The 15892-nt window shown below is 36.4% G+C and overlaps 1 protein-coding gene and 1 pseudogene across 1 annotated transcript; one reads left to right on the forward strand and one right to left on the reverse strand.

Moving 5' to 3' along the window:
• Positions 1 to 692: 692 nt before the first annotated feature.
• On the reverse strand, positions 693 to 13551 carry LOC131837155 (ferritin heavy chain-like; annotated as a pseudogene).
• A 217-nt stretch (positions 13552 to 13768) lies between these two features.
• Positions 13769 to 14710, forward strand: LOC131837156 (olfactory receptor 4F6-like). The gene has a single exon (XM_059183405.1). The coding sequence runs from the start codon at positions 13769 to 13771 to the stop codon at positions 14708 to 14710; it is 942 nt and encodes a 313-aa protein (XP_059039388.1).
• Positions 14711 to 15892: the final 1182 nt, after the last annotated feature.

Below are 15892 nucleotides of genomic sequence, written 5' to 3' on the forward strand. Positions count from 1 at the left end.
ACAGGTGTCCTTAAAAGAGACAGAAAAGGGCACAAAGAGACACAAGGAAGGAAGCTATATGAAGACAGAGGCAGAGATTGGAATTATTTCAGAAGCCAAAGAATGCCAGGAGACAGGGAAAGCAAAGAGAAAAAAAAATCTCCCCTGGAGTCTTCAGAGGGAATATGGACCTGACAACACTTTGATTTTGGATTTTTAGCCTCCAGAACCTTGACAAAATGAATTCGTGGGTTCTTGGGCCACAAAAGTTGTGATTTGTTACAGCAGCCCTAGAGAAATCACCTAGAAGGGAATTTATTCTGATAAGCAGTATTTATGCAAAAACTACAGGACACATAGGAGATAATATGATATATTTAGAGCTTTCCCATGAAATCAGAAATATGTCCACATTCCTCTTACAACTACTTCTATTTTGTATTTTACAAAGCATGTCACATGTAAAATGAAAGAAAAATATTTATCAAAATGTATAAAACTGAATATTATAAATAAAACATTTCTTCATAGACAACCTTATTATCTACAAGGTAACTATTTTCCCACCGGCCCCTCTAGCATCCCCTACTTCTGCATAAATAGTATTAAGTGCACTATTGCCTGTTCCTTTTATGAATGGTAAAATAAATGAGGGCAGGAGTCAGAGAGAGTACAACAAAATATAAAAAGTTTCCAAAGTGGTGTTTTTTCTCTTTTTTTTTTTTTTTGTACCAAATTACTTTATTTGAAGGAATGGTACAAATGAAAGAAGTTAAGTAGATGTTTTGGTACAACTTATAGAAAAGGTAAGGTAACCCCAACATGCATGCATGGCCTCAGGGACCAGGTGGCTCTGGGAAGACAGCCTAAGGCTTAGCTCTCACTATCACTGTATCCCAAGGTGTGCTTGTCAAAGAGATACTCTGCCATGCCAGATTCGGGGGCCCCCATCTTGCGCGGGTTGGTTACGTGGTCACCCAATTCTTTGATGGATTTCACCTGCTCATTCAGGTAATGAGTCTCAATGAAGTCACACAAATGGGGGTCATTTTTATCAGTGGCCAGTTTGTGCAGTTCCAGTAGTGACTGATTCACACTCTGTTCCAAGTGTAATGCACACCCCATTGCATTCAGCCCATTCTCCCAATCATCACGGTCTGGTTTCTTGATATCCTGAAGGAAGATTCGGCCACCTCGTTGGTTCTGCAGCTTCATCAATTTCTCAGCATGTTCCCTCTCCTCATGAGATTGGTGGAGAAAATATTTGGCGAAGTTCTTCAAAGCCACATCATCACGGTCAAAGTAGTAAGACATGGACAGGTAGACGTAAGAGGCGCAGAGTTCCACGTTGATCTGGCGGTTGATGGCGACCTCCGAGTCCTGGTGGTAGTTCTGGCACACCTGCGAAGGGGACGCGGTCGTCATGGCGGCGGCTGGCAGCGGCTGCGCGGCGCTGGAGCGGCGACGGGGGGCCTTGCAGCGGTCCGAGGACGCTGTGAGGAGATGGCGGAGGGCTGGCTCTGAGCGGCCGCCGGGGCGAGGGGACGAGCGCCGGTTCTGTCCGAGCACTGTTGAAGCAGGAACCCGCGGCGACTCTCGACGGAGATGTCCAGAGTGTTTTAAAAGCACAAATATATAAGCAACAAAAGCTGAGCTGTTATCAAAGCAAAACCAAAGTCACAAAATTTTCAAAAAGACAGTCAGTAAGTCTTTAACTGAAACCTATGACATATCAGGAAGTAAATAAATACAGCACTTTTTTGTTTTGAAAGCATATTATGATTTGCAAAATATAGGAAGGTAACCAACTTATGTAAGGCAGGGTTTGTCAACCAAACTCAGAACTACATTTTGAGGAATCTAAGTCTTTTTGTGGGTCCTATATGTAGTGGATTTTTGGTAGTATGTCTGACCTGTACCCAATAGGTGCCAGTAGCATCAAAGCTCAACCTCCACATTGAGATAACTAAAAATATCTCTAGATATTACCAAATGTCCTCTAAGCAACACAATCATCCTGGTTGAGAATCACTATTTTAAGGGTAATTATGGATTTTTACTCAGTTCATTTTTATGGAACTCATGTTACATGCTAATTTCAAGATTTAGTCAGTAGTAAGAACCAGCAATAAGTCAGAAATATCTTATTATAAGAAACATATTATAGTAGGCATCCAAATCAGCAAGGAAGGAGTCAAACTTTTACCATTTGCAGATGACATGATACTCTATAAAGAAAACCCAAAAGACTCCACCAAAAAACATTGCTACAACTGATACAGCAATTCAGTAGGATCACAGGATACAAAGTCAACATACAGGAATGTGCTGCATTTATTAACCAATAATGAAGCAGCAAAAAGAGAAATCAAGGAATCAATCTCATTTATTGCCAAAAAAAATCGTAAGTTTCCTAGGAATAAATCTCACCTAAGAGGTAAATGATCTGTTCTCTGAAAACTTGTAAAACACTGATGAAAGAAATTGAAGATGACACAAATAAATGGAAAAATATTTCATATTCATGGATTAGAAGAACAAATATTGTCAATATGTCTACACTACCCAAAGCAATCTACACATTTAATGTGATCCTATCATAGTAACACCAGCATTTTTCACACAGCTAGAAGAAACAACCCTAAAATTTGAATGGAACCACAAAAAACCCCAGATAGCTAAAACAACCTTGGAAAAGAAAAGCAAAGCCAGAGGCATCACAATTTCAGATTTCAAGTTATATTATAAAGCTGTTGTCATCAAGATAGTATGGTACTAGCACAAAAACAAACACATAGATAAACAGGACTGAATAGAAAACCAAGAAATGAATGGTCAACTTATCTTCAACAAAGTGGAACATCCAATGGAAAAAAAGACAGACTCTTCAACAAATGATTTTGGGAAAACTTAACAGCACCATGCAAAAGAATGAAAACTTGACTGCTTTCTTATACCACACACACAAAAATAAACTCAAAATGGATGAAAAACCTAAATGTGAGACAGAAAACTATCAAAATCCTGAAAGACAACACAGGCAGCAACCTCTCTGTCCTAGGTTGAAGCACCTTCTTAATAAATACATCCCCAAAGGCAAGAGAAGCAAAAATAAAAATGAACTATTAGGACTTCATCAAGATAAAAAGCTTCTGCACAGTGAAGGAAATGATTAACAAAACTAAAAGGCAGCCTTTCAAAGGGGAGAAAATATTTGCAAAAGACACATCTGATAAAGTGTTAGTATCTAAAATCTATAAAGGACTTATCAAACTCAACACCTACAAAACAAATAACCGAGGTAAGAAATGGGCAGAAGACATGAATAGACATTTTTCCAAAGAAGACATACAAATGGCTAACAGACACATGAAAAATGCTCAACAACACTCATCACCAGGAAAATACAAATCAAAACTACAATGGGATATCACTTCACACCCATCAAAATAGCAAAAATCAACAACATAGGAAACAACAGATGTTGGTGAGGATGTGGAGAAAGGTGAACCCTATTACACTGTTGGGGAGAGTGCAAACCAGTACATCCACTCTGGAAAACAGTATGGAGCTTCCTCAGAAAGTTTAAAATAACTACCCTATGGCCCAGCAATTGCACTAATAGGTATTTACCCAAAGAATATGAAAATACTGATTCAAAGGGATACATGCACCCCAATGTTTTTATCAACATCATCAACAATAGTCAAATTATGGGAAGAGCCCAAGTGCTCATAAACTGCTGAGTGGATAAAGAAGTGAAATACACAATACACACACACACACAATGGACTATATTAGCCATAAAAAATAATGGAATCTTGCCATCTGCAACAACATGGATGGTTCTAGAGAGTATTACGCTAAGTAAAATAAGTCAGTCAGAGAAAGACAAATACCATAGGATTTCATTCATATGAAGAATTTAATTAAAAAAAAAAAAAAAGGTGCGAACAGGGAGAGAAAAAAAGCAAAAGGCAAACCATAAAGCACACTCTTAACTACAGCGAACAAACTCATGGTTTGCTGGGGGGAAGGTGGACTGGGAGATGGGTTAAGTGGGTTTTGATTTAGTAGCTCATTTTTAATCTTATTTATTTGTGTTTGGTAAGACCTGAGTGTGACAAAAGCTCTTCTTCCTCAGCTGTAAAGCGCTGTGTTCTGTTGGAATCTGAATTCCTTTATTGATATGTGAAACGTTTCCCAACTTTATCGTCACTGACATTTGAGGATGTTGTTTTATAAATGACAAATTTCCAGGGTAGAAATTCAATGGGTTTTTTTTTTTCTTTTAATTTTTTTTAAGTTATGTCAATTTAAAAACCTCCAGTATTGCTATATTGCTACAAAAGTTGGGTATTCATCCTTTCTGATGGAGGCATAATACTGGAAGAGATTATGCTGAGTGAAATAAGTCAAGCAGAGAGAGTCAATTATCATATGGTTTCACTTATTTGTGGAGCATAACAAATAACATGGAGGACAAGGGGAGTTAGAGAGGAGAAGGGAGTTGAGGGAAATTGGAAGGGGAGGTGAACCATGAGAGACTATGGACTCTGAAAAACAATCTGAGGGGTTTGAAGGGGCGGGGGCAGAAGTTGGAGGAACCAGGTGGTGGATAGTAGAGAGGGCACAGATTGCATGGAGCACTGGGTGTGGTGCAAAAACAATGAATACTGTTACGCTGAAAGTAAATTAAAAAAAAAATTTTTTTTAAATCTCCAGTATTGTGGTTTCATAGACTTGTTTTGATCTGTGGAGGAAAGAGTGTTATACTTAGTATCTTGAAACATGTTTGTGTAAGGTCACACATGATTTCTAAATGTTGTTTTTACTTGTATTTTGCTTTTGGTATGGCCAAATATTTAGCTTATTTTTCATAGTTCTTGATACTTTCAGAAAAATCAAAATAAATTTGTTCCCATAAATAAATAAATAAACATAAAAAATAAATAAATAATAAAAAGTTGACTGGGTGATGGGCATTACGGAGGGCACATGATATGATGAGCACTGGGTACTATACTCAACTAATGAATCACTGAACACTGTATTAAAAACTAATGATGCATTATATGTTGGCTGTTGAATTTAAATTTGAAAAACTAACATGAAAGAAAAGAAACACCCATAAAAAATATCCTCCAGGGAAAGGGGAACCCTCCTACACTGTTGGTGGAAATGCAAGCTGGAAAACAACATGGGGAAACAGCATGGGGGTTCCTCAAAAAGTTGAAAATAGAGCTACCCTACCACCCAACAATCACACTACTGGGTATTTACCTTAAAGATACAAAGGTAGCGATCAAAAGGGGCACATCCACCTAAATTTTTACAGCAGCAATGTCCACAATAGCCAAACTATGGAAAGAACCTAGATGCCCATCAACTGATGAATGGATAAAGAAGACATGGTATGTATGTGTATGTGTGTACACACACACACACACACACACACACACACAGGAATACTATGAAGCCATCAAAAGAAATAAAATCTTGCCATTTGCAATGACATAGATGGAGCTAGAGGGTATTATGCTGAGTGAAATAAGTCAATCAGAGAAAGACAATTATCATATGATCTCCCTGATATGAGGAATTTGAGAGGCAATGTGGGGGATTCATGGGGTAGGGAAGGACAAAAGGAAACAAGATGGGATCGGGAGGGGGACAGACCATAAGAGACTCTTAATCTCACAAAACAAACAGGGTTGCCAGGGGGAGGTGGGTAGGGAGAGGGTGGTTGGGTTATGGACATTGGGGAGGGTATGTGTTATGGTGAATACTGTGAAGTGTGTAAACCTGGTGATTCACAACCTATACCCCTGGGGCTAATAATTCATTATATGTTAATAAAAAATAAAAAATAAAATGAAAATAAAATAAAATATCCTCCAGGTGTGAGGAAGAATTGGAATTCACAGTTTCTATATCATGTTATCTACAACACCCAGTTTTCAACAAAAATTTATGAAACATACAAAAAATACCAGTAAATAATATCTATACTCAGAAAGACATAAATAAATAGAAACTATCTCTGAAGGAACCCAGATTTTGGATTTAGCAGACAAAAACTTCAAATCAGCTATGACTAATACGTTCAAAAACTAAAGAAAGCCAAATTAAAAGATGGAGGAAATCAGAGGGGGAGACAAACCATGAAAGACTGTGGACTCTGAGAAATATACTGAGAGTTTTGGAGGGGAGGAGGTTAGGGAGTTTGAGTCTGGTGGTGAGTATTAAGGAGGGCATATATTGAATGGAGCATTGGGTGTTGTGCATAAACAATGAATTTTGGAACACTGAAAAGAAATAAAATAAAATAGGGCAGAAGAAAAACAAAAACAAAAACAAAAAATATAAACAATAAAAGATTGAAAGAAAGTATGAAAACAATGACACAATATATATTGATATAAAGATATTTTTAAATGACTGCATTTGAATTTGAGAGTTTAAGTACATAACTACTCTTCAATTCATTACAAGAACTCAGAACAGCTATGAGATGGCAGAATATTAAACCTCCATAAAGCTGTTAAGAATACCAACTGAGGCATTATTCTATACAATAAAAGTAGCTTATTTCCTGAAAAAAAAAAAAAAAAAGAATACCAACTGAGATTTTCTTTTTTATTTTTTTAAAGATTTTATTTATTTATTTAACAGAGATCACAAATAGGCAGAGCGACAGGCAGAGAGAGAGGGGGAAGCAGGCTCCCCACCAAGCAGAGAGCCCAAAGCGGGGCTCAATCCCAGGACCCCAGAATCAAGACCTGAGCCAAAGGCAGAGGCTATAACCCACTGAGCCACCCAGGCGCCCCCCAACTAACATTTTCAAATCTAAATTTGCACTACTTTTGGAACTCCCCTGGTTTGTTCAAATATTAATTCATTATTTTTCAAAATTCGCAGGAGATAAGCTGTTAAGAGTATATAAGAGGATAGGTTCTTTAAACTTGATAGTGGTGACAAACTGATATTATCAGTGGTTCATATAACTCACAATAACACAATGGACAACTAAAGTAAACCTAACATTCTCTAATTTGGAAAAAAAAAATGATCAAAGCACAAAGTCACAGATCACCACATCAAAACTGCTCAGTTTCCCTGGATCTCTTCTGCAAGTTGTGATAAATTACCTTTGGGAAAACCAGTGTACACAAAGACATGGTTTCCATTAGAAGAAATTATAGACTCTACCCAGTCCTACCATCTAGTGCAGCTAATTGACACCCTTCCAAATGGTAGGAACTATTTATAACTTCCTATCTTAAGAAACAGTCGTGATTCAAAAGGGTGTGAACTGTCTGTGTGTTTCAATCTCTTGAAGCTCTTGCTTCAATACAATTGAAATCACTCAGCTCTTGCTGAGTAAGACGTGTACCTGAGCAGGTAAAAATGAAATGTGCTAACTCCCCCCACACTGGTTAAGTTTTGTTACCAAAATTTTTTTCTGTCTATCTCAAGGTTCTTTCTACTCATTCTCTTTACTTGAATGATTATATATATATATATATATATATATATATATATATATATTCAGGTCTCATTTTCATGATTTCAATTGTATTGTGAGGTTAATTTCTCTTCAAAGAGCCCATATCTTTATTAAACTGATATGTGAAAGGACTTCAGTTTTCTATCCCTTTTTTGTCTATGATCTTAGATTTATGGAAATAAAACTTTGTTTTGTCTATTTCATTCAAACAGAACACAGTCTAGCAGAGCAAGCTATCTGCATCTGTGGAAAGCAAAAATAATCAAGTAATCAAAAAATCGTTATTTTTAAAAACTTGGTGAATACTTATTATATGACACAGCATGTTCCACTGTTTTCCATGTATTAACTCACTTAATCATCACAACAACACTATAAGGTAAGTACTGTTATCATTTCTATTTTACAGTTGAGGAAATTCAGGGACAGAGAAGGGAAGCAACTCACCTAAGGACATGTAGTTCATAAATCAAGGAGATGGAGATTTGAATTCAGGTAGTCTGTCTCCAGTATGTTTGCTATTAGTTATATATAATAATGCTACTTATAAAATTGCTCTTATATAATTTTTCCTATTTCTTTGACTAATTTCAAATTTTCTTTGGAAATTAGAAAATCTATAAATATCATTTATAATAAATATAGAAAAAAAGAGTTCATATTTAGGAAAAAATAAAATCACCTAAAATCCCACAACTTAGAGATATTGTGTTGTAAAGTCTAAATATTTCCATATATACATTTATATTATATGTGATGTTTTGTGTTTTATAATCTTTTTTAACTTAATGACAAAGTATGCATCTTTTCGGTTTCATTCATCCAAAGTTCTAATTTGTTCCATGTGCACTGAAATCTATAAGTTTTAAGTGTATATAGTTTTAAGTGTATAAAAACATTCTGTTCCTCATACATGTAGTGAATAGCTTTTCATAGGTTATTATGATAACTCTCCTGTCCTTCTAAATTACTGAATTTTTCCAAATCTATGGTGATGCTTTTCTGTTCAGCAATATTTCTGTAGCATGCAATAATACTACACTATAATTTGAGGAAAGTTCCAGATATCTGTAATGACTATACACATTTTGCTGGAGGCAAAAAATGAAGAGGAAAGTTTGTACCTTTGCTAGTTTTATTGTATTAGATTTAGATCTACATGGGAATGTTGGGTGTTGAGGTCATTCTGTAAGGACATTGTCATGGCAAGGAGGTCTCTGGCTTCCAGACTGGTTTCCACTCTCCCATCAGTGTGCTGGTGTCAATGAGGTCAATTCACAAAGTCACTTGGTGAATATTTCTTCTCCACTATATGTCCCTTAGGGGCTTCTAAGCACCTGATTTTCTTGTCACATATTCTACAACTTTCCCCTATGAATGTCAGTGAAGATTCTCATTTAGTAGTGCCTACCTTGTGCCAGAAATTGTGCTAACTACTGGGGTATACGAAGTTGGTAAAGCCTCTGCCTTCGGTTTGGGTCGTGATCCCAGGGTCCTGGGATCGAGCCCCGCATCGGGCTCTCTGCTCAGCAGGGAGCCTGTTTCCTCCTCTCTCTCTGCCTGCCTCTCTGCCAACTTGTGATATCCATCTGTCAAATAAATGAATAAAATCTTAAAAAAAAAAAAGCTTTCTTTTCTCAAAGAAGACGTAGGTGATAGGAAGGCTAATATCCATAAGAAATTATAATGTGCTTTATTAAAAAGAAGATACAAGGTTTAACAATAGTTTATAGACACTATTTTGCATGGGGTCATCAATAAATACTTCAGGGTAACTAGCATTTAATCAAAGTTTGAAGGATAAAGGAAAAGGGGAATTAACATTTCTGTCAGATAGTTATACCCATATACTCTCAAACCTTCATAACATCTGGTGAAGTTAGTCACCTCTCATTTTATGGACAAATAAATATCAGCATAACTGACTACCTTACCCTAGTTTATATAACTCACAGGTGGCAGGACTAAAATGGCAACCAACTTATTAGGTCTAAGAGCCAAAGGCAGTTCCACTTTGTAATGACAAGGAATAACATACATGAAAGTATATGAAAGAGCTGAAATGTGAAAAAATATATAGTAATGTGTTCAGTTCATAAAGGTTCTTATATGATACATAATTGACTTTTATTTTTTAAGGTTTTATATTTTTACTTATTTGAGAGAGACAGAGAGGGTGGGGAGGTGCAGATGGGGAAGGAAAAAGGTGGAGAGAGAATACTGAGCAGTCTCTGTGCTGAATGCTGATCCAGACGCAAGGCTTGATCCCATAAACCTGAGATCATGAACTGAGCAAAAACCGAGTCAGGCAATTAACCTACTGAGCGACCCAGGCACCCCCACAATTGAATTTTAAATATCTCGAATGATAGAACCAAAGGCTTAGAGTAGAGAGTAAGAGGCCCATATTGAGTTTTAGATAGATAAATCTGAAAGCAGACTATAGAAAAGAGACTAAATTTAACTAAAATTGGAGAGAGAAATCATTTGGAAATGAAAAATATATAAATCTGAAGTAAAACTGGCAGTGGAAATGAAGAGCAGGACACAAAACAGAAATATTCAAGAGGTACAATTTCCCGCCTGTCTTATAAGGTGAGAGGGGAGAAAAGTTGCCTCAGAGATTCTTGGATTAAGCACCAGAGAGATAATAGTCTTGATATTTCCTAAGACATTAAAAAGAGGATAAAATCATGAGCTCAGACTTGCACAATCTAACTTTGAAGAGCTCTAGGGATGTCCATCTATGTACTAAAATACACTCTTGGATATATTATGCTAGAGTCCAGGAATAGAGCTATATATACAGAAATCTTTTAAGTGGGGAGTAGTTAAAAGAATGAAACGTGTTTTTTTTTTTAATTTTTTATTTTTATAAACATATATTTTTATCCCCAGGGGTACAGGTCTGTGAATCACCAGGTTTACACACTTCACAGCACTCACCAAATCACATACCCTCCCCAATGTCCATAATCTCACCCCCTTCTCACAAACCCCCTCCCCCCAGCAACCCTCAGTTTGTTTTGTGAGATTAAGAGTCACTATTGGGTAAGAAAAGTGTTTTAAATGAAAAAAAAAAAAATTTAGGTCTCCTGAGTTACAGAGGAACACTCAAAAATAAACAGGAAAAAAAAATTCATGAATCAGTGAAAGAAGTTAGCGATATAGGAGAAAAAAACAAGAGAGCTCTGTTACGCAAAGACTAAGAATGCAAAAATGCATTCAGCTTCAGGAAGTAAACAATGCCTGACTTACAGTCTCTTAAAATTTTTTATTTTATTTTATTCCATGATAAGATATCAGAATGTAGACCTTTTTTTATAAATTTTTTTTCATTTTATTTTTTTTCAGTGTTCCAAATTCATTGTTTATGCACCACACCCAGTGCTTCATGCAATATGTGCCCTCCATAATACCCAATAGTTTACTTATTTGACAGAGTGAGAGAGATAGGGGACAAGCAGGGGTAGTGGGAGATGGAGAAGCAAGCTCCACACTGAGCAGGGAGCACAATGCTGGGCTCGGGATCCCAGAGCTCTGGGATCATGAACTGACCAAAGGCACCCAGGTGTCCTAAGAATGCAGACATCTGCTGGCATCCATCAAAGACCTTTTAGACTGGATTATTTTTCTATCTGTTCATAATATCATCTTTAACACGTAGACTCTCAAAGGTCATGATTGCTGCATCTTTGGGCATCACATTAATATCAAATGCAGGAATGGAAGAGCTAGAAGAGACTTCTCTACATTAATCTTTGGGTTTTAATCTGGGAAAGAAAACCTTCCACAGAAGTCATTGTTCTGTATCTCATCAAAACTTGGCTACATGCCCCTCTGACACCAACCCATGGCCAAGTCACATAGATTATTCATATTTCATCCCACGGCTAAAATAAGAACCTAGTTTCTTACAAAGTATGGCAATTTCCATCAAATACCTAAACAGATAGGTGTTCTCTCTTTTAGAGACTATAAGGGAATATACGGAAATTTGAGTTGCCAAGGTAAAGAGTGGCTTATTGTTAGTGTTTTCCTGTTCTTGGTGTAGGACTTGTCTGTTTCAAATAACAGACACACCAGCATTCTGTAAAATGCCATCCAGCTACCAGTCATTATATTCCTTGAGCCAAAATTCATTCATGTATATTAATGTTCTCTAAGCAAGGAAACCAGTACCTTTCTGGTTAAGATTAGATATGAAACATGAAGCTTTTCTTCATAATTATCCCCAGAAATCATCACTTGCTGAGAAATGTTGGTACCAAAATAATAATAACAATAGTAATAATTAATAATCTATTTCTATCACATATATGCATACTCTACTCCAACCATATATTTCACAGAATTCTTTTTCCTTTTCTTGCCCCTCTCCTATTGCTTTCCTTCCAATTCCTTTTCATAATTATTAATTATTCTGATTATGCTCACCACAGTGTAGCTACCATACCTCACCATACAATGCTATTACAGTGCCATTGACAACATTCTCTGTGCTCTTTCATTCTAGTGATTTATTTACTCCATAATTGCAAGTTTTATATCCCACTCCCCATTACACTATTTGGCCCATCCCTCAATCGCCCTCTCCTTGGCAACTACCAGTTTATTCTCCGTATTTGTATGTCCATTTCCTCCTTTTCATAATTTTTATTACACATACATGGCTAATGTAGAAAACAACAAAACATAGATGGTCAACATTTTTAGTGTTAGAAGTACCTAAAATGTCATTATCCAAAATGATCTAAAATGTTGATTCATACATATTTTTGTAGTGTATAATTATAAAGAGCACATCAAATGTATATTCCTTTATAAGTAATTATACTTAATAATTTAGCAGACATCTCATCAAGTCTAAATTTGCTTCTTTGTGATGGCCTAGCTCATCTTATCAAATCCCCCTTTCTGAGTATCATCTCATTTCTAATCATATCTTTGAAATGTACCTTTAATTTTTCCTTTTACATTAAATAATGAATGGATCCAAATACAAGCTATCTATACATATTTTCAGCCTTTCTCTTTTTCTTAAGATTTAGGTATTTATTTGAGAGGGAGAGAGAGAGAGCACAAGTGGGAGGGGCAAAGAGAGAGGGAGAAAGAATCTCAAGCAGACCCCTGCTGAGCACAGAGCCCAGCAAGAGGCTCCACATGGGGCTCTGGCTCCACACAGGGCTCTATCTCATGATCCTCACATCATGACCTGAGCCGAAACCAAAAAGTTGTATGCTTAACCTACTGCACCATCTATGCTGCCCATCTTTAACCTTTCTGTTTATCCATAGTGATAACAGATATTTCCCTTGAAAAAGTTGTTTGTAGCCATTCTACTCACCTTCAAATAGCATTTTAGTTAAACTTCAAGACAAGCTCTCATGACCTTTATCTTTCATGACTCTCTGGGGTCATGTAGTTTTCGCATGCTCTTAGTATATCATAATTAAACATTTTGTTTAAGTAAAGTCACCAGTCTTTCAGTTTTGTGTTTGAATTGACACTTATTAATCCTAAAATAGACCTATCAAAAGCACAATATCTCTATCCTAGCAAAGTAATTAGAAGCCCTTTTTCAGAGTCTGCTGACACTCTGGGATTTAGCATTTCACCAGTTTAAGGTACATTTTAATTATCCAAGGCACTGGTTGCAGTCACAATATTGGAAACTATCAGAGGACTCAGCCTTTTCATTTTAAGCTAATGCTTCCTCTTAGAGTAAACATTCTTACACTCATTGTCTGGTCACTATTCACTATTGCATGAGTGATTAATGCCTGAAACTTTGCAGGTGTGAAGTAAAAGAATAATCAAAGAGTACATTCTGCTACAGTATCTGTGCACAAATATGATCAAGGGTTTGAACATTCAAATCATGGCTAACTATTTATGACACAGAAGACGTTTTCTTGAATATACATGGAGAAGACAGAAGATGCCCAAATTATTATACAAGGAGCATGGTAAAGAAACTTTCTACCAGGAAGATGTTACTCTTTGCTCCTAATTCCTCCACGTTACCTGCCTTATTCTCACATGATTTCTTTCCCTGTCATCCTAGCCTAACTTTTGATTATCTCATTTCTATTTTTTTCTTCCTTTCCCCTGTCCTCTCTGTATGTATTTGAACTTCTCAATTAGACACTTGCCACGTATTTTCCACAAAATCATTGATGGGCAAACAACATATCAATGTTCAGTTCCCATATTTCTCAATTCTGCCTTATTTTCTACCTTTAGAATACTTCAGCTTCTTCTCTACTGATTGAGCCAATGGATACAACAAATGTCTCTGTAGTATCTGAATTTGTATTGATTGGACTTTCAAATTCATGGGTGATGAACCTTTTTCTCTTTTGGTTCTTCTCTGTGTTCTACATGGGAGTTATCCTGGGAAACCTCTTCATTGTGTTCCTGGTAATTATTGACTCTCATTTACACACTCCCATGTACTTCCTGTTAGCCAACCTCTCTCTCCTTGATCTAGGTCTGTCCTCTACCACAGTGCCCAAAATAATCACTAATCTTTTCACTAACTGCAAAATCATTTCCTTTCCAAAATGCATAATACAGATATTTTTTATTCATGTCATGGGTGGAGGTGAGATGGTGCTGCTCATAGCCATGGCATATGACCGGTACACTGCAATCTGTAAGCCTCTCCACTACTTGACCATCATGAGCCCCAAAACGTGTGTTTCCTTCGTAGTGACTGCCTGGATAGTGGGGATAATCCATGCCGTATCTCAGTTTGTATTTGTCATAAACTTGCCCTTCTGTGGCCCTAATGAAGTAGATAGTTTTTACTGTGATTTCCCTCGGGTCATGAAACTTGCTTGTGTAGACACTTACAAGCTAGAGTTTGTAGTCATTGCTAACAGTGGGTTTATATCCATGGCTACCTTCTTCTCTTTAATTATTTCCTATATCTTCATTTTGGTCACTGTCTGGAAACGTTGTTCAGGGGACTTGTTCAAAGCATTTGTCACACTGTCAGCTCACATCACTGTAGTGATTTTGTTTTTTACACCATGCATGTTTCTCTACGTGTGGCCTTTCCCCACCACATCACTGGATAAGTACTTGTTCATTGTTGATTTTGCTATCACTCCCCTCTTGAATCCTGCCATCTATACATTAAGAAACAAAGACATGAGAGTGGCCATGAGAAGACTAGGCAAACGGATTGTGGGTCCTCATGGGATCTCACAATGATTTGGAGCAGATCTAGAGACCACATGCTTCAGGCTCACCAAGAGCACTGCAAGTCATGTGATTGTCATCACTACAATGGTAAGAACTACTATTGTTATGATAGTTAAACAAAAGTCCCCCTGTAGAAATTGATTATTGAGTCAGAGATGACTTTATTTTGCTAATGACAGAGAATAAATTGACATCACCTAGTTACATTGAGAAGAAAGGTGAGAAAGAAAACTGAGCTGATTTATAGGAGTAAACTTAACATTCAAATACCATTTTCTGTGACTTGCTAATTGTATTTACTCTCAATTACGAAGACATATGTCAAACAAGTGATAAATATATCTCATGGTAACATGGATTTAATTGATAAAATGTAACTTTGAGTCGATCAAAATCAATTCTACTTTTTAGTTTTTATTTTAGTTTGAGTTTAACTGAGAATAAGAAACAAAATCAACTATTTATTACTTAGATTAAGCATGTTGTTTTAGTTGTTTAGACTTGATTGGCTTTAAATAGAGAAGGATAACTCTTTACACTGTGAATACTTCAAATAAATACAAACCACAGATTTCTGAAATTTTGTCTCACTTTCTACTATTCTAAAGATGAAGATTTTCAAATATTCAATTATCCTAGTTTATTATCAAGAAAAAAAAATCCATAAAAGTAATTGCTGTTTCAGGGCACCTCGGCAGTTTTGTCTGTTAAACATCTGCCTTTGGCTCGAGTCATGATCTCAGGGTCCTGAGACTGAGCCCCATGTGGGACTCCCCGTCAGCAGAGAGCCTGCTTTTCCTTCTCCCTTGCAACTGCCCCCAGATTGTGCTGTCTCTCAAATAAATAAAATATTTAAAAATTGTATTAACTAAAATTTAAAACTAATAGCTGTTTCACTGAAGAATAATCACCCTAAGATGTATGTTTAGAGATTCTGGCTTCTTTGAATATGGTTTGCTGATCTGACAAAATGCTTCCCAAAAGTATATGTATCTTAGATAAATGAAAAGCCAAAAGTGGTAAGGCATATTCAATTTGACTGAGCACATCTACATTTGGAATAAGTGCTTTATTAAAGTACACGTGTTTTCATTTATTTGTTTATACTTCTCTGTAAATAAAATCTACTCAATTAAGGAAAATAATGCCTATATTTTTTGTCCAGTGTTTCTCCAGAAACCTTTTCAATAA

The sequence above is a fragment of the Mustela lutreola genome, chromosome 7, assembly GCF_030435805.1.
Source record: "Mustela lutreola isolate mMusLut2 chromosome 7, mMusLut2.pri, whole genome shotgun sequence".
Taxonomy (NCBI): Eukaryota; Metazoa; Chordata; class Mammalia; order Carnivora; family Mustelidae; genus Mustela; species Mustela lutreola.

Excerpts from the sequence above, each read along its gene's own strand:
- LOC131837156 (XM_059183405.1), top strand. The coding sequence starts at position 13,769 with ATGGATACAACAAATGTCTCTGTAGTATCTGAATTTGTATTGATTGGA.